Source organism: Castor canadensis, chromosome 10 (genome assembly GCF_047511655.1).
Source record: "Castor canadensis chromosome 10, mCasCan1.hap1v2, whole genome shotgun sequence".
NCBI lineage: Eukaryota > Metazoa > Chordata > Mammalia > Rodentia > Castoridae > Castor > Castor canadensis.
Genome location: NC_133395.1, coordinates 70,441,801 through 70,461,426, shown reverse-complemented (window position 1 = coordinate 70,461,426; position 19,626 = coordinate 70,441,801). Strand labels below are relative to the sequence as shown.

General features: G+C 37.5%; 2 protein-coding genes across 6 annotated transcripts in view; one reads left to right on the top strand and one right to left on the bottom strand.

Moving 5' to 3' along the window:
- Positions 1–19,626, top strand: part of Nbea (neurobeachin) — a 643,202-nt gene that overhangs the window by 429,089 nt on the left and 194,487 nt on the right. For all 5 annotated transcript variants that reach the window (XM_074043550.1, XM_074043551.1, XM_074043549.1 and 2 more), the window contains one exon: positions 1,827–1,963. In XM_074043550.1, the coding sequence (XP_073899651.1) occupies positions 1,827–1,963 (137 nt within the window). The remainder of the gene's footprint in view (positions 1–1,826; positions 1,964–19,626) is intronic.
- Positions 2,603–6,182, bottom strand: Mab21l1 (mab-21 like 1). Its single transcript, XM_020167833.2, has one exon. It carries the CDS (start codon positions 5,591–5,593, stop codon positions 4,514–4,516), a length of 1,080 nt encoding a protein of 359 aa, XP_020023422.1. The 5' UTR covers positions 5,594–6,182; the 3' UTR covers positions 2,603–4,513.

Here is a 19,626-nt window from a genome sequence, read left to right as displayed (position 1 = left end):
TTTAAGCAAGGCCAAAGACGCACTGAGACGAGGCTTTGCTTCCGATGTGAATCTCTTTGCCTTCCTTCTCACTTCGCCCCAATCCAGAGTAAACCGCAGGGCTTTCTACAGCTGGGAAGTTAGGGTGGCGGCCCCGGGAGCGCCGTGGTCGCTTAAGGGTTAAGGGAGCGGTTCGAACGGGCCCCAGCGTTGGGGGATTCTGAGGAGGGCACGGGAGGCAGGAGGCGCCGCCGAGTGCGCGCAGACCCTCCAATAAACACAAAGGAGGGCCTGGGGAATAGAAACCCAAATCCACTTGTAATCGTACAAGAGATTCGGGCATAATTACTTGAGCAACCTAGATTAAGATTGATGAGCCTTTAAAGTGGCGCTTCAGATCGACCGCCTCGCCCTTTGAAAAGGAAAACCTTGCGGAGCCGAGGTGGACCCCGACTCTTGGCTGCGCGGCGGAAACCGTCCGCCTGAGACCCAGGCCCGTGTCCCCAGAGCTCCTTGGGGGACGGACAGAAAGCAGTAAAACGAAGGAAAAGGTCTTGGCTAGTCTGAGGGAGGCGGTCACGATCGGGGGTGAAAGCTGACACAGTTTGTGCATAGCCACCTCCCTTTAAGCACGACGGAAGCCGGCCCAGTCCCTCTGTCCCTCCAGCCACAGAAACGGCCCGGCTTTGTGCAGGACGGTCGCAGGCTGGTGTGCTGCTCCAGTGAACGCGAACCTCGCGATCCCCACTGTCAACCGCGCGTGCCGGGCGGTCCACGCGCAGTGGCGCCGGCGACGTGAGCGGAACGCGGGTCGGGCCTGCGGGCCGCAGGGGACCTGGCTTTTTATAGCCTTTCCCGGTTAGTTAGAGCGACCCTTTTCAGGGGATTAAATGGCAGGGATTCTGATGTACCCTGTACCAAAACGGGGAGTGGGGAGGAATGAACGCGTTGTTTCTGAGTTCCACGTCGTGTGTTAAGACAGGATCATGAAAGATGCCTCCGCTTTGGGGGATTTAAAAGACGGCATTTGAATCAGTATTCTGATACGTGGACTCAAAACGAGGGAATCTGAAGTAAGCACCCAAGTACTCACACATTCTAAAAATCTCTTACTGAATCCTAGTTCCTTAGTTTCAGAAGTTGGGAAAAGGCATTCAGACGCTTTTTTTGAGATTCCTTTTGTTCCAGCGTCTTGCTTAAATTTGCATCATTTTTGACCGATTCAGTGGTGAGAAAATGACTGCTAAGATTTTCGTTCTTTTCTGCATAAGAACTTTAATATCTGTATACTTATGTACATGTGGCGCGCCTTAGGACGCCGATATTCAAATAAATTGTTCTGCAAGTTGCTGACCCCTCATTACTGAGGAATTTATAAATTTCGATCTTTTCCCCCTAGCCTCGTCTCACCTCCCCTTAGGGTGCGCAGCCACCGAGTGGAATGGCTTGAGGTAATGGCTGATCACTGGGCCAAATGCCTAAGGTTTCTTGGAAAACCGGCAATGCTCAGTAGGTAAATTCGGGCCATACGGAGTCAGTTCTGCATGTTTAAATTAGTCGATGGCAGCACTTCATCAACCATGTAGGATTTCAAGACAGAGGATGAAAACTCTGTGCTATTATGAGTCGCTTATTCAGTGTCCTGACCTCTTGGGTTTTAATAGAATTATTTATCTCTAGTCTCATTATAAGTAATGTACAAAAGCTAAGCAGACCCTGTCTAACATGAAAAGACCTTGCATCATAATGTAGGCACCATTTTTTTTCTAGTGCATCTTTAAAAATAAAACCCTGCAGTTTGAGAGGGCCAGAGGGGCTCAGACTGACTCCTTGCCCTTGTCTTGCAGGCCCTGTGGTTCTCAGCACCCCTGCCCAGCTCATTGCTCCTGTGGTGGTGGCCAAGGGGACTCTCTCCATCACCACTACAGAAATCTACTTCGAAGTAGATGAGGATGATCCAGCCTTCAAGAAGATCGACACGAAAGTGAGTTAAAGTGATTGCATGTTCAGTACTGGTGGCTTTGTAGCAGGAAGTGGTTTTCAATTTTGCTTGGTTTTAAATGACAGTGGGGGAGGGGAGCACATTTTAGTCTTTCTGATAGAAAATAAAATGAATGAAATAACACGTGTTCTCTGTTATGGAATTGAAGAATATACTAATGAGTTTAAACCCTGTCTTACCAGGACATGCACATTTTAACAGTCTTTCTATGCTTGCCTTTGTGTGCACTTGGTCAGATTTGGTAGTTAAGCCAATTGCTTCCAAGTAGTGCCCCCTACTCCCATCCCCCCTCCCCCCACACATACACTAGGAAAGATCTTATGAAATTTCATATTAAGATCACTTTTAATTTCCAAAGGTATAGATTGCAATGTGAATTTTTATGTATTGGAAAGTTATAAGGAAACTGAGGTGGGAGCCATTTATATACAATTTCATCTCCATTATTACATCCATTTTTCATCTCCTGAATTAAGAATAGACTTTACATATGGGTTTAAGAGAAAGAGAAACTGACTTTCTTAAACCTTTGTTGTCAAATGTATATACATAGGATAAGTTAGCACTCTGATGTGTATTCTTCTTTGGATGTAATGCCAGAAAATAGATATTTGGACCATTTGAAATGCATAAGTATTTATTATTTTATCTTATAGATTTTAAACACGTGAGCAGTAGAGTAGCCCTACACCTAGCACTGCCTTCTGAGATACAGTTTATTAACTTTCATGTTACTGTGTAACTAGCAAACTTTTTTCTGAGGTTAAGAATTCAATATAATTGTCATACAGATATACTGGCATCACTTTGCAAAGATCTTTTAAAATGTTTTCAAAGGTAGTTATTCTAAAATACTCAAATTCTCCCATAGATCTAGAACTGTATTATTTATATTTAACTTACATATGGAAATAAAGCATTATAAAATATTACTTGTAAACTAGCAAGTCAAATTCTAAAGTCTATCACCACCTGAGTTAATTAACTTAAGGCCCATCAGTAATCAGTCCTTCAGCACTTGTTGGCTATTAAAATATTCCAAGACTTCTTTCACTTCCAGCTCCAAAAGCAATGAATTTTTAAAATGAGTTTGAATACACTGTATGACTAATTAAAAGCTATGTTTTGCCATTAGCTTGCCCTATGGGGTAAAAAGGAATTTGGGTCTTGTGATTAATTTATTCTGCTACAGGAACCCTTATTTTATAAAATATGTTTGACAAAGTATATTAGTTTAAAATGATCTTTATTTTATTAGCTTACTTTCATATACAAATTTCAAAAATTTGATTATGACTTTAAGTTCATTTTCTCTGAATTAGTCTGATTTTAATTGGGTCATTTTCAACTACTGTCATAACAGATTATTCCTTATATTGTCAAAAATGCTATAGAAATACTAACCAGAAGAGCAAAGTTTCAAAGGTAGATTTAAATTGTGTTGGTGATAGAAAGGAATGGTCTTATAAGTAGAAACTGAAAGGAGATGGATGTCTTCTGTAGCTATATGAAAAGAACTTTTCTTCAATATTTTTTATGATTTCATTAGCCTGTTTCTCAAAATGTTTAAAATATTCAAGTGCAGTTGATTTTCAAAATAAAGCATCACATCTTTTGATAGAAAAACAATTTAAAGTTAAGACACAACTTGGTATTTTACTTCATTTATTAGTTTCTAATTAAATAAAAATCAGCAACAGAAATTAAAATCTAAATCACAAAAGTAATTATCCAGTGTATTTCAAGTGCATTTTCAAATATATAATTCAGATATTCAAACGTTATTATATAAGCTGAATTCAGATTTCTTTGAATATATTTAAATAACATTTCAAGTATATTTATGGAATGTTAGAAATAAAACAAGCAATATATTTGAAACAAAATGTAAACTCTTTAAAGTTCAGACACTTTCAAAAACAGATAAAAGTACCAGGAGGAAATCTACCTTTAAATGGTATCTTTGTTAGTGGAAAATGTCTGGAAGAATCCAAGATGGCAATTTAAGTTCTGTTCACCAAATCACAAAACAACGACATCCACACTTTCAAAGACAAGGTGAGATCACAATTTTTGTTACAAATCAAAATATACATTACACTTTCCTTCAGATGGCATATCCAAATCGTGTTTACTCACAGACAGATGCACCTAAATCGCCAGGATTGCTATAATCCTTTGATAGTTAGGCAGTGTTCACTGTGATCTTGCATTACAGCTGCGCTGATTTCCCCGTGTTGTGAATGTTATCATATATTTTCAAGAGAGATAAGAAATTGTGTGTAAAGAAGTCTTCTAATACTTGGGTTTGATTTTTCTCCATCCTTTGCTGCGTCTCCCTTTTTTTTTCTCCCCTTGGAGGGCATAGATGAGATGATGATTAAACATTCTATTGTATGATTACTCCTTTTTAAGGACGAGACTATTTGCACAGAAGCGTGGAATATTATTAGATAGGAATCGAACAAGAAGTTTTCATTTAATTAGGACTTTGAGAAGAGTAATCATTTCACCTCTTGATTAGCTAATCCTCTAAAGTTTTTCCAAACTTTTCGGGTTGGTCAGGATCTCTCGTGCCAATCGCCACGTTTGTTTGGCAGCGTTTTCCAGAGCTGAGTGAGGTTTGCCTTGAAAGAGATCTAAATTTGGTAGGAAGTAGTGGGGACACCGCCGGCACTGCAGGCAGGAGATAAGTTGCAGCAAAATCCCGTTCAGCCGATCTCCCAGGCAAGACTCGTCCCAGTCCGACTCCCTGGGATGCTTTTCACACTCGTAGGAAACTAAAGTCTTCATGTGGTAATTGTTTAGGGGCTGGCCGGGCAGTTCAAGGTGACGATCCCGCAAGGTTTTGAGGATGGACAGACATTTCTTCCTGCAGCCCCCCATCTGCAGTCTGTTCTCTGCCTCCGCGAACTGCAGCACCCAGGCGTCGCTCTCGGCCGAGCTCTGCTTGCCGGCCAGGGAGTGGCACTCCTTGGACAAGAGATTGAACCCTTCCGCTTTGACCTCCGCCACCCGGTTGGGGCCAGGCCAGGGGATGTGGGGAAGTGGCCAGTGGGCAGCACTCCTCGGCCAGATCCCGGTGCATTTAAAAGCCGGGGTGATCTGCACCACGTACCTATCTCGAATTCTCAGTTTCACTTCGCTGGTGTCAGCCACCATCTTTACCACATCCCTGTAGCTACATTTGTCTACCGCTTGAGCCACCAGCGTCTGAAACCTGGACCGAATTTTGCGCGCCGAGAGATAGCCGGAGGCGGTAATGAATTCCACCCAGAGGGACATGCTCCTCTTGCGCCCGTCGCTCAACTTCAGGACCGCGCAGCCTGGCAGCGAGCCGTCGTCCACGAAGTTGAACACCCCCATTTGGTTAAGATAAAGCACCACTTCAAATTCGGTGGGTGAGATGACCTCGAGGCCCTCGTAGCGATTGTCCATCTCGTTGAGAGAGCTGATGAAGCGGGGCTCCTGCACCTCCACTTCCTTCAGGACGTCGGAAACTACTTTGCAGACTTCCCGGATAGTTTTGGCAATGGCAGCTTTCCTGGCTTGGCATTTTTCATTGTAGTACTTATTCAGATGGTAGACCAGCTTGGCCTGAGCCGCGATCATGTTGGGACAGAGATCCGGATTGTACACCGGAGTCTCGCAGTAAGCTGTGGGATCCAATGCGGCTGCTAGCGCTGGAGCCAACTTCGGTGGAGAAACGGGCCGCAGCGCTCAGAAACGTATCTAAAGTGTCTTTCCGTCGCACGGCAGCGGTGGCTTCCCCGCTGCGGCCGCTTTCCCCTTCCTTTTATCTGAAAGCCCAGCCGGTCTTAAAGTGAAAGATTGTTCTCCCCCCTCTCTGTCTCTCTTCCTCTTTTAAAGAATCCTTAGTGTGAGAGAAACGCGTGGAGAGATCACCTTCTCAGTAATAAAAACAAAAGTTGCGCTGAGACCCAGCAAAGGTCTTCCAGTAGTCAAAATAATCACCCCTTTCCAGTATTTATTTACGCTTTCCAGAAATCATTGTGTGCAGGACTGTTAATCAGATGGAGGAAAAGTGTGCTGAGTGTTCGTCGGGGGTGAGTGTGCGTGTGCGTGTGTATATGTCAGAAAAAGCTGCTGTTGGTTTGTCTAAGAGCCCAGATGCACTCGTGTGGAAATTATAAAGGCAGGGCCAGGCAGGCGGGCGGCCAATCGCCACTGGGCTCGTCACGACAGCCTCCTTCAGCCCCAACCCGGCTAATTAATCCCCTCTCATGGATATAGGCACACAAACTAAAGGTAGGAGGCTGATGCCGGCAGAAAACCACCCAGGCCACCTAGACAGTTTGGAAATCAAGAGGAGTCACTTGCTTTCCTATTACTTGAAGCATATTGACATTTTGAAAAGACTTGGCCAAGTGGCTCTCTTCTGTTCTGAAAATCCTGCTTGTCTGTTTACCACGGAAATGCAAATACAGGTGTATTAATGGTCATCCATCAATTAGTGAACTAGATGGGGGTTTCTAAAACAAAGTCACTAACATGCATTTAGAGTAAGATAATTAATGTCTGTCAGCCCTTGGGGTCTTTTTGAAATGCAGGTTGGAAGTTTGCTCTTTCAGGCACAGACTTCTACCATAAGGAAGCTGACTTTTAGGTGGAAGAGGAGTACTTGAGTAATTTTCTCATCCTAGATGTTCTTATATGTCAGAATGATTTTTTCCTCCTTTGCACTTGTTGAAAAGAATCTGAAAATTATTGCTTAGTCTGGCAGATGTTATCTATCCCACTTTCCCTTGGGACATTTAAAAATGTTGCAGTCCTTGCACAGGTAGGTAGATTTGCCCAGTGTACAAACAGAACACTAAGCTCTGTATGTACTTATAGAAATATTTTAATGAATTATTACTTTTGTGTGATTTCATAATCAGCTGTATTTCGATGCATGAAATTTAGAAGAGATTGTAGAGATCAAACCCACTGGCACATAGGGTACTGAATATTTGAAGGTTTGGGGTTTCTGGCTTGCTTAAGATAAATAGTTAAGGATGTATTTCTTAACTTAAGGTGACCTGACAGTAGGTTCCTAACTTCATACTATTTCATATGATTTGATTAAGGGAAAATGACCAGCAATTTCAAACAAAATTAATTTGCAGCAATTTAGATTTTTTGGATTCGATCATCATTCTGGACAATCTGAAAGAAATCAACATTTCTATTGTGGAACCTTAAAACAAGAGAGAAAATGGTTTTATGTAGAACTTTTTTCCCCCCTCAATGAACAGGAATTTAGGGGTTACCCAGTATCTTTAAAACCTAGGCTGGTTTTTAGTTTACCTACCTTAAATTTCAAATTAAGAATATTTCCAGAGAAATACTGTAACTATGGGTAACAGGTTTGCAAGCACTTTCTTTCAAAGCCACTTTTAACAAGATCTTGTTGAGGGCTCACACTTTTTATTCTTGATTTTTTTGTTTTTTTTTTGGCACAGGTAACAGTATCACAAAGCCAACTATAATTTACTTTCTCCTTAGCCAAGAATGGTAGATTCCGATTTAGATTTAAATAATACATTACATTTGGGACGCATGGCCTCCATCTACTCTATTCCCCCAAGACCCTTCCATTCCTTTAGGAGCAGGGACTGGGAACCCAAAAGTCTCCTCCCCACTTTGCGGGCGTCGCGGGTGAACGCACTGCTACCTTTTGGCAGTTTGAAGAAGACGACAAGGCACATCAGAGCCAGAGGACTATTAGGGGAGCGGGAGGTGAGGCGGAAAACTGCCCTCCCTAGGGAAAGGCTACTTCTGCCCTCTCCCAGCATGGGTCCCCGTGTGCTTTCCACTGCCCACTTCCCGCCGCCGCTCTGCACTCTCGGTCCTCTCGCTTTCCCTTCTCAGTTCACTGTACTGTAGGCTTCATTTCTGCGTGTGGGTTACTAAAAAATCCTTTGTGGGTGTCCCGACTTTCTCCTGGTCTGCTCCGGCCTCGCCGACTGCCCACGCACGCCTCCGCCTTTGCCGCCTTCCGGCCCGCGAGTGGTCGCCGCGGATCCTGGCGCTCCCTGCCGGTGCGCTGCGGACCCTAGCGCGCAGTGTCTCTTCAATTGGGTTCAGGCCAGAGATGCTGGGCCTCGGATGGAGACCTCACCCCTAGCCTTCCAGGGTCACCTGCAGCCCCCTCCTCCCCGGGCTGTTGAAGATGTGAGCCCTGGGGACGCGGAGGCCCCGGGGCCCTTCGGTTGGGTCCTTAGGGAAGGACACCGGCGGCGGCGGCGGCGGCGGGGTGGGGGTGGGGAGGGGCGCCGGCCGGGCCTCGCTGGAGCCAGGCGCGCAGGTGGCGCATCTTCGGGGCTCACTGTGCGGCTTAATTGGGTTAAAGCGAAGCTAAACACTGAAGCACTTTGTGCAAACTAATTGATGCAACCGGGGCCTTTTCACTAACGATTTGCACTTTGAGAGAGGAAGAATAGGTAGCCAGAAAAGGACTAAAACTAGTCAGTCCTGGAGCGTCCAAGGGAAGAAAAGTCATTGCATCTCAAGAACGCCAAGGACCCTGTTTTCTGAGCATCTTCCTTAAACACCCATCATCCTGGCGCTGACAGTGATTTGCATAACACGGCATTCTTCGTCCGCTGTTATCACTGTGGGTGAACCCGGCGCCCTAGAATGATACTCAGGCGCAAGTGGCGCTTGTTGCTGCAAAACAGTGATTTTCTGTTACACTGAGCACGCGAAATGAATTGCGGGCTGTAACAAGCCTTTTGGTGATCTTAGCACCCCACATTGTTGAAGGGAAAATTAAACTATTCTCAGGACTGTTGACTGTTTTTTCCACCCCTAAGGTTTTTGTATTGGACTGACCTATGGGGAGGAAGTTAAAGTAATAGATTTTTGTGTGATTCAGTTGATTTTAATCTAAGTTTTGGAGATGGGTTTGTGTGAGTATTGTATTTAACAATAGCAATTTTTGAAAAACCATTTGACCTTTTGAACGCGTTATTTCAAATGACATAAAACATGAATAGCTTAAAATCCATTTTTTGCTTATATGAAAAGTTTATAAAAGAACTTTAATGATACTAGTCTTATATTGCTTTTTCACCATAAATATAATCTTAGTCGTTAGTACTAGAATGAAAGCTTGTGTGTGTCCCTTGCTTTAGATACAAATGTTTGTGTTCAGTGCTATGCATGCAGCATCTTTGACATAAGCTAATAAGAGAATGATAACTGAATAGTGACCTAAGTGAAGGGGAAAAATACTCCAACAATCTCATGATGTAATGAGATGCTGACGTTTGAATGGTAGTGGAAATTTAAGATCTGATATTTTCATTTCATTTTCTTATCATGGCAACCTTGATTTAAAATATACCAGTTAGAAAAAATAAGTCCAATTAAGACACAGCACGCCATTATTATAAATGCTAGTAGTATTAAGGAATATAAAATAATTAAATACTGTGATCTTTAACACTTCGAAGCATTCCAGGTAACACTGGGAAAACAACTTTTCCTGAAGTACTAGTTCCTGTTTCCTAATTTATTCCCTTCTGTGGACCTCCTAATTTGTATGGGACATACAAAGTAATGAATAAACATTCTCCTTGCTAGGATTAAAGAAAAACCCCTAAGTTTTGAGAAATGTAGGAATGCAAGGTTTCTGTACTGGAAAAAACAAAAATCCTAATTTATAGTCTGGTTTTGTAACTCTGGTACACAAGAGTTACACCCTGGATTTGATCCCCAGCACTACAATTAAAAAAAAAAAATCTAAAGTCTAATTTAACTTTGAATTGCATGTTCACAAATTTCAGCAATCTTTTATCTTTCTGGAAATAGTATCTATTAGGGAGTACATGCACATTGCCTATGTAGATAGATATTGTTTGTGTGTTTTCATTATCTGCTCGCTGCTAGTTTATTCACAAGTATTCATGAATTTAAAGTTTTATTTTTTTAATATGTGCCTATTACTCTGGGGAGGTAAAAAGAATATGAAGTTGAGTTTATTAAATTATTTATCCCTACTGCTGGAGTGGCTTTGAAGGCTCATTGTATGCGTCTGATTTCTAACACCCCCCCCACCTTTTAAAAATGTACCCAGGCTATTTCAACTGTTTCATTCTGCCAGACACAATATATTTCTTTTATTACACTAGAGAAATTAAAGACAGATATTTGTGCAGGGTTTTCTTTATGTGTCACATAAAATAAAATAAAATAGAGGGAGTTTTTCTGGTAATCTAATTTGATGGCATCTATACCTTTCTTCCTGTTGTGACTTGTGGTATAGGAACACTTGAAACAAAATAGCTTGAAAGCTCCAAGAGTTTCAGTGATTTCTTAAAATAATTATTTCATATCAGGTTTTTAATATCAGGTTCATTGCAAAGTCACAAAGAGGAGGTGAGACCACTGTTTACACAGTTGAGATCCTATTTTATTTCTTGAACCTGAGCATCCTGAGGATTCTGGTTAATTTTTTAAAAATTATTCATTCTTCATTTGTATGGTCAAAGCCATTGCCTCAATGTTCTTTATCACTCTAGTACACAATCATTAGGTCATATCTATAGTGGCAAGTACTTTTTTTCCTACATTATTGCATAGTAAACTTGTTATTAGTGTTAATAGGTGTTGAAAAGAAAATAATTTTGAGATTAAAGATGGAAGTTGGAAATATATCTTACAGGAATTACCACCCTTGCTTGACTTGCAGACTTGAAGTAATCCTGGGTCACTCTGGCCAAACCTTTCTTTTGGTAGATGAAGAAATTAAAAATAAAGGTTTATTTATGTAATTGTCTCAGCTTCCTCACTTCATCTGAATATGTACACAGAGGTGCATGATATTTTAAATTGCATCTGTAAACTAAAAAAAAATGAAAGGCCATCAGTCAAAAGAATTTCTTATTGCTCATAATAAATTGCGATCTGTAACCTCTTCAAACGTTTATGGACAATGGGCTTAGTCATTCAATTCTTGAGTATTAGGAAGGGAGTGTTGATGCCACTATTCAGTTCCTGGTTGACCCTTCATAAAGTCACTATTATCTTCTAATTGATAAAAGCAAAATTCTTTTTAGATTTCAGCCTATATTTTTCATTCAGATATTAGAGAAATAATCAGATAAGATAAATGGGCTTACATGCTTCTTTTCTGTATGAATAAATGAAAATTAGGTATTCCTTAACCAGTAATGGTTTTACATGAATGGGTGTTTATGACAGCAGCCCTGCTATTCTTAGTGTGCTACATTTTCTTTGCACTTAGAGAAAACGGAGAATCAGATGTGATTGGTCTATTCATCTGTATGTACATCTGTAGTTGGTCACCCAGGACTGCATTGCTCTCATTACTGCTTCATACCGTATGTGATTAAACCACTGAAAATATTCAACATGACCTTGAAACTAGAATGCGGTACATAGACAATCAACTTCCATGATTGCATGTCTAAAGTAACCTCTCCTATTTTTGATTTATCATTTTGGAGTTCTTTTTTTTTTAATGAACAAAGCAGTTTCTCTAAACTAGGATTTATTTTTTAGTGATCAGTAAGTAGAGCAATAATTTTAAATGATAATCATATCAAATAGAAATGATTATCTTGTATCATGTATATTATATGTAATAGCAAATGGCTAATAGAAAAAAATGAAATTAGTGTATAAATAAGTTTCCTTTGTATCTTTACAAATGGATAGAAATACTTCAAATAGGTATAACTGAGAGTAGGCCACCTATGTAATATTTCATTTTTACTTACATGTAATTACTTTCACTGTTCTAGTTTATATTTTGGTATACCAATGTATATTATTTCTTGAAGGTACAGTTTTTCAAATAGTGATCTGTCAAAACTATCAAGTAAAAAATAGAATTGATGAGTACTTTCAAATATACATACCCTTGTCCATATTACCTAAATGTCTAAATCAAATTAAGAGCATGCAGAATATAATTTTAAAATAAAGTATTTGTAATAGAAAGTTGAGAACCCAATGAAATAAAAAAATATAACTTTATTTTTATGTGAAATCTATTGTGCAAAGTTAGGTGTATTAACATAGAATTTGCATGTAGTACTACTCCATTCCACAAATATTCAATATAAATATGCCAGTCTACTAATTCCTCTAATTAGCAGCATTAGAAGCATATTTGTAATATTACTATCTTTATGGCACTAAATATAATAAATCTTACAGTTTTTCAGTATTTATCATTTAAATTTTCAACAAATTAATTGTAGGATAAAACTAAAGAGTTAATTAGAGGCAATATTAATTATACATGTATACATTTTCTTGGGACGTATACTTCTAATCTGAATTTTATATAAATATACATTGGCATTTAAATTTTGATGGTTACAAATACTCCAAACAAAGAATTATTAAGTTGTAGTAGTACAGATATTTTCATTGATAATGATGTTCTTTTTACAACTTGGAATAGTATAGCTAGTCTTTTTTTTTCTTCTTCTTCTTCCCCCAAGATATACAAATTATTTAAATGCTTTCTGTTTTGTATTTTTATTTGGCAATTATAAGAGAAATTTTAATGTTATGCATGCTTACAGGCCTATTAAGAAAGAAATTATTGCGTTCTTAATAATCTTAAACCATTTTTAGTAAATAAACTCTCTTTATGGTTTGCAAAATAGCCAGTGCATACAGGGTATACGCACGCACATGCACACACACACACACACACACGTGTGTGTGCATGCAGAGCCATGGTATTTCACTCAAAAATTGGTACTAAATATAGAATTCTTATTGCCACTAGGAAGTAGTACCACATTTGCAAGATCGTTCCACAATAAATATCAGTTTTCAATAATACCTTAAAAGGTTGTTGCTAAATGGATTTAATAGTAACAACTGGAAATTCCAACAGTATTTATTCAGCCACCTATCCTATAGAAGTTTTGAATGTCATAAGCTTTTAATTCTGAAATGGAGATGTTTAAATGTCACTAGCCCTTCTGTTCATAGAAATAAAAATATATTGCTGAAGTACATTAATATTTCTCAATCTACATAAAAAAATCTTCACTAATTGAAAATCATTTTGTACTTTTTGAATCAAACCAAGGCTATTTTTTTTTTGGAAACCTTAACCTGTATTTTATAAACAGAATGTATAATCATCAGAGTTTGGAAAAGTGGGGCTGTGAGTTTTGTTTAGGGTTTGGATTTTTTGACTAGCAAATTCCGTTCTTCATTTGTTTTGCTCTCCACGCTGCATTAGCACCGTTTTCCCCTGTGTGCATCTGCCAGTGTACAATTTAGCCACGGGCATCTGTAGACCTTGTGGTGATCAGTATTGCAGGCAAAAGCCATATGTGTTTAAATACAAAAAAAATCTCTATTTCATTTGCTGTTTTAACTGGATGGATAACTTTTGTGCCTCAAGACAGAAAAAGAAAAAATACAGAAATAATTAATTGCCTCTATTCTTGAGGCAGTTTCATTTCCCCCTCCAATATGGAATGCTTGTCAGCTTTCCTGATAAATGACTGCATGTATTTGCATAGATTTTACATTAACACAAAAATTAGTTTTATTTGTGGAAAACTAGTTTACATAATAATATGAAGCCTAGTGTTATTGATTACATTTCTAAACATTGATGACTTTAGAGGGATTGTAGCATTCTAAATTTTCAAAGGTCTGATCTACCTGTTTCTTAAACTTTTTTTTTTGGTTTACTTAATTTCACACTAATTAGATATAAAGTGTATTTATAAAATTTTAAAGTTTTAAAAATTCCTTTATTGCTATATTAACCACAATTAGTCCAAATTCATAGAAACAGCCATTTGGAGGAAAAATTTTGATTTTAAACTTTTGTCAAGGGATGCATTTAAATACTATTTAGGCTTCAAACAGTTGGAGGACAGAGTCTCTGAAATGATTTTAATTTTCATACTCATGTCATCAAAAGGTGTGTACAATTTAACTCATTCCTGGGAAGTTACTCTTTGTTTCATCCTGGTTTAAAATATACCTGAGAACCATTCTTTCTGCCTTCAATCTGTTTCTTTAAATATTCTAATGGTTCACCCAAAACCAGTACTGAAAAAAACCATCCTATTGGAGATTTTGGGTGCTGAACACAATTCTAGCTCTCTAAGTGGCAGGCACTAAATGTTTATTCATACTGTAATCTGGCATCTTGTTGTCTAGAGGCAACCTGCTAATTATGTGCTATCATTGTATTACCCATGTTATGGAAAATTCAAATATGTTCACTGCTGTTAGTTACATCACAGAGCTTTTCATATAATACACTTGAGCCTCAAGAAACCTACTATACTTCATGGCAACCTAAACTAAGAGTGTCTCTGCTACTTCTTGATTCTGGGACACCCTGGGTACCAGCTGTCACAGCTCAGCTAATGATGACAAATGCCCCTCTCTATGCAGATTGCAGAGCTTGCAGGCTGCTGTGAAAGGCAACCAGATTACCTTTCTTCAGATAGTAACTTAACCTTTTAAACTCGTGTCAGAATGAAATGATCAGCTGTGATAGTTTCAATATCTGTATCTTTAAAAACAAAAATCAGAACAATATCAAATAACACTTTGAGTTTCCACTATATGTATGATTTACAATGTCTCATCCTTGAATACTCTAATATGCTTAAATAAAGAGATAGGTAGGATATAGTTCACAACCACCCTAGAGTGTGTATTTAAACCCTGCTTATAAAATGATAGTATGCACAATTGAGATAATTATCCAGATTGTTTAAGTCAAAAGATAGGCTAGTGAAATTTTGAAAGAAATATGTTCTTCTCTTCCCTTTACCTTAATAGCAAAGTCCCTTATTTTCCCACTACGTATAGACCCAGTGTGTTGCAAATACATAGATATATGTTCTTTTAATTTAGTGAGTTATTCCAAAATCATTTAGAGAATAATTATGGCTAATGATTGTTTTCTCTTTGTACTTTCAAACTTGAGCTTTTAAGTTGTTGATTTTTTCTGTGGAAATTTTTATTGTACATATACCTACATGGATTATTCAAAACACTAAAAAACACTATTAACCATAATGTAGTACACCAGCATAAGTTGCCTATTAATTGAGATGTTTTATAATTGCAATATTCTCTTTAATTTATAAAAGATTTATAAGTATTTATTCATTTGCTACTTAAAATAATTCTATGTGTTAGGAAAGATGGGTTTGAAGTAATGAAGTCCAATACTTAATGAGTAATCTCATTTATTCTTCACAACAAATATTTGTTACAAATATGTACAATATAAAATAAAGAGACTGAGATTTACAAAGGTTAAGTGTCTTACCAAGGGTCACACAAGTAATTATAGAGCCAAGTCTTTCTGGCTGGCTGCTCTTAGTACTGCAATATCTAGAGTATGTGTTGCAGAGATTAGTGTGCATGTAATTATATATTTCCTGTCTGTACCCAGATATAATTTGTATCAACAGATACTCTAATATAAGTAAGTATTACTTATAAGTAAGTGCTTACTTTGTAAGCACATTACATTAAAAATATGATTATTTGGTAAATTTTAAAGATTGTGTTCCATATAGGCAGCTTTTATTTTAAGTAAATACCAAGACACTTTATGATATGAATTTTAATTTTGTTACTATAATATATTGACCTTTCACATAGGAAGAAACTACTTAGGAAAGATATGTACTATTTAATGAATATCAATTTAGACTAATTTACCTAAAGATCTACTTCATTTAAAGACCACTGAGATTAATGGGATATATCTTTATTAAATGATGAAGAGAAACAAAATAAGAACTTCAGCAATTTCTTTCAGTATCTACATACTTTTACAAGTTAATCCATATAGTGTTACTCTGTTATATCAACGGGCTATACAAGCCAAAATGTTATACATCTTTCTGTTTAAGACTCATTGAAAACTCTCTTTTATTATGAATTTAAATACAACCATTTCCAAGAAAACTATGTAAATAGCAATTGTTTTCATTCCTTAGTAAATTGTTTTTTTGGTATAGATACTACAGTGTAAAGATTTTTTCCAATGACACGCTTGGTTATTTTATAAAGTCTCTGCATTTTAATTATGAAATTCTATCTTTATATTGAACATTTGATTAAACTGTATCATGCAGTTAGTACCACAAGGAATAAACTTGCAAGTCAAACTTTTCATATCAGGGCAAGAAAGAACACTAGAGGAGACTACAATGCAACCCTCTTCCTAACTGTCTGATTCTTCTTTACACGATTACCAATGGCGATCATCCAGCTCAACTCCCATCACCTCCACTGATGAGAAACTTATTACCTACTCAAAAGATACTTGCACTTATATACAGTTCTGATCATTTGACTCTCTCTCTTTTTAAATTAAATTAAAATTTTTAGGGGACCACTGGGGTTTGAACTCAGGGCTTTGCAAGTGCAAAGCAGGCACTCTACCACTTGAGCCACACCTCCAGTCCACAGTTCTAATCATTTGAAAACTCTTCCTCATGTTGGGCCGACTTTTTTTCCCTTGAAGCTCACCTTTTGGTCCCAGTTTTTCTTTCTATACAGTCTTTTACAGAAATAAGAACTTTAAGTTCAGTACAGTCTCCAAATTATACTTTTTTGATTTTACAATGGTGTGAAAGTGGTAGATGTTCAGTGGAAACTGTACCTTGAACTTTGAATTGTGATCTTTCCCTGGGCTAGTCATATGTGATCCAATATTTTCTCGAGATGCTGGACAGTGACCCTGAGCCACAGTCCCAGTCAGCTCTGAGATCACAAGAAACAACCAGTACTTCACAGTTACTTTACAGTATACTATGCTGTTAAACTGTGATGTTTGGTAGGTTAGTTGTGTTAAAGGCATTTTTCGATTGGCAGTGTTTTCAGTTTGTGATGGGTTTATTGGGATGTAACTCCATTGTAAATAAAGGAGCATCTATATTGGAGACATCAAATTGAATATACTTGAGCCTTTCAGTCATCATATTGATAGTGTATTTTAAGCCACCACACTATTCAGGACACATCTTGGTATTTTTATCAAATAAAGTGCCTAGAATTCATTTCTCTAAGAGCAGATTGGTAGATGTAGAGTCTTTATTAAGTGAAACATAGTTATGTTAGCTTTTTGGAACCACCGTAATCCTATTGATAAATGTTGTGTGTCAACAAATACCTTATTTGTTTAAACATATATGATTGGAACTCTAGATACATGACTTTTATATTTTTGAACTCATTATATCTTGCTATTTTAGACATTTTTCTATGATTTGACTTATAATAACAAGTTGCGTATTACTTTTTTGAATAAGAAAAGCATAACAGTTATTTCTAAAAATTTGTCATAGGTTACATACAGAGCATCCAAAGCAAAATAGAATATAACTCAAATGAATTTACTGATTATACTCATCCTAGGTATGGAAAGAGGCCCATTTGTGAATAGGTTAAATTCACTAACTATTTCCCAGCCTTTGTATAGTTTTTTACCAAATGATTAAAATCCTAGTACTAGTTATTCATGGCTTTATCAAAATATATAATTAATAAGCCCCATCTGAAATAAAGTATATATTTTGACACATCAGTATTGCTGTCAATAAATTTTGCACCTGCAAGTGGAATGTTCAAGTTTCCCAGATGCTTGATTAATACACAGAAAAGTTAATTGACTTTAAGTAGGAAAAAATATGTTCTGAGGGCATATAAACTACTTTAAGAGCCATTTACATATTGATTTTTAATATTTTAACTTTTTATCAATAATAATAACTTGAACAATTTAGCATGAGTAGAAAGATAAATGCTTTTGAAAAGTAATATGTTTAATAATTTGAAGTCAATGTGAAAATTTTTTATTAAGCTAAAGCAATCTCACCAATAAGGACCCACTCTGCTGAATTATTTTGATCAATGAAATCCCTAGAACTGAATTCCAGAGTGAGATGGTGCTTGTAGAGCAAGAGAGCCTCCATTAAGTAATGTTGGAAAAACATATTTGAGGATTACACAGTAAAAGGTAACCAATATTTAGTAAGTAATTAATAAAATACAAAATCTTTTTCTTTTTCTTGTGTTTCTTTGGGTGGTAAAAAAACAAAAGAACGAAACCCCACTCACTTTTTTTGTAAGTGTAATTTATTTAAAACCTTAAGTTTCTGTTAAGTGTAGGCACTTGATTTTATTTGCCAGGTTTCCCCCTGGATGAAAATATTTCATTAATACTTTACTGTTGCGGTGACATGTAGGCAGTAAAACACAAAGACAGCCTGCCTGAGATTTGGCTTTCTTGCAGTTTGTGTCTTGAATGGAGAATAAAGAAGTCCAGTGCTTTTACAAAAGAAATCTACAGTGAAGAGCTACCCCATCTGTTTCATCTGGTGGCTTATGCAATAAGATTTGTTATCACATGAATCTAAATGCACAAACAGTTGTTTTATGAACTCTCTCTGTGCTTTGAGGAGTTCATAAGTTGCCCACTCTATTGTGCATTAGTCCCAGCTGACCCAAGTGCATTCTCCTCAGCATATTTGGGAGATAATTAGAACTAATGAAGCCTGGAACACAGCTAATTCTCTAAGTGATTTATTTTCATGCTCTTGTCTGATTTCTAAGAATTCTCCAAATCATCATCTATGCCACTTATTTTTTCCTAGCTCTGTGTTGATATAGCTACTCTATTTTTATGCTTGTTTGATGGGCATTAAAAATAAATTAGGTATTTGAAAAGCTAAGAAACATGTTTCAAAGTAAAAGCTTGTATTATTTGTTAGTCCCTGGCACTGAAGAGAATGCAAGTTCTTTGCTCTCATTGGTTTTTGTTTAAAACTCAAAATGTTTATGACACCTTTGAGTAGATAATAGGATTGAAACATGAACCGATAAGAGCCTCTTTTCAAATGTGCCACTGGCAAATAAAACCTAGTAAAATAATTGAAAATATCTATTTCTGAATTAGGTTTCCCAATGAAATCTGAAGTTTTTAGAAGCCTTTATGAACAGACTTCGTGTTTCAAAGGTCTGTTTCATTAATATGGCTTCACTGTACTAGCAGTGAGGAGAATGACATTTCTCTACATGCCCTCACCAAGTAGTCAGTAATTCAGTGGCCTGTAACACCTTAAATCCCATCAGCTAGCTTTCCTTTCCTGTTATAACTGTTTCAATGAGTGGCACTTTTGTTGCACAGGTTAAGATCTGGTAGCTTACTGAGGGCATACTAGAATGAGGACAGACATGATTGCCAACAAAAGAAGGCTATAACTTTATTAAAGTACACTCAGTAAATAAGATGCTGAACTCTTTTAGGTGGTTAATGTTTTGTATTTGTTCTGTTCTTGCCTACAAACTAGAGCAGAATTCATTGTTATGAATTATTACTTTTAGGTATTAATCCCAAGATTCACTATACTCTGGAACTCAGATAATAAATACCTTAAAGGCAAGGATCACTTTATTCAAAGCACTGCAACTCCTAAATCTGTAGTTTACCAACCATGCTGACTAAGAATTGATTGAGGGACCAGTTTGCAATTCCTGATTCATATTACAAGATACTTAGATGCCACCTCAGATACATCTTCATCTTAAACATGTTCTCTTGCCTAAGGAGTTCCTCTCCTCATATCTTATCCTCTGCATGAATATCAGCTAAA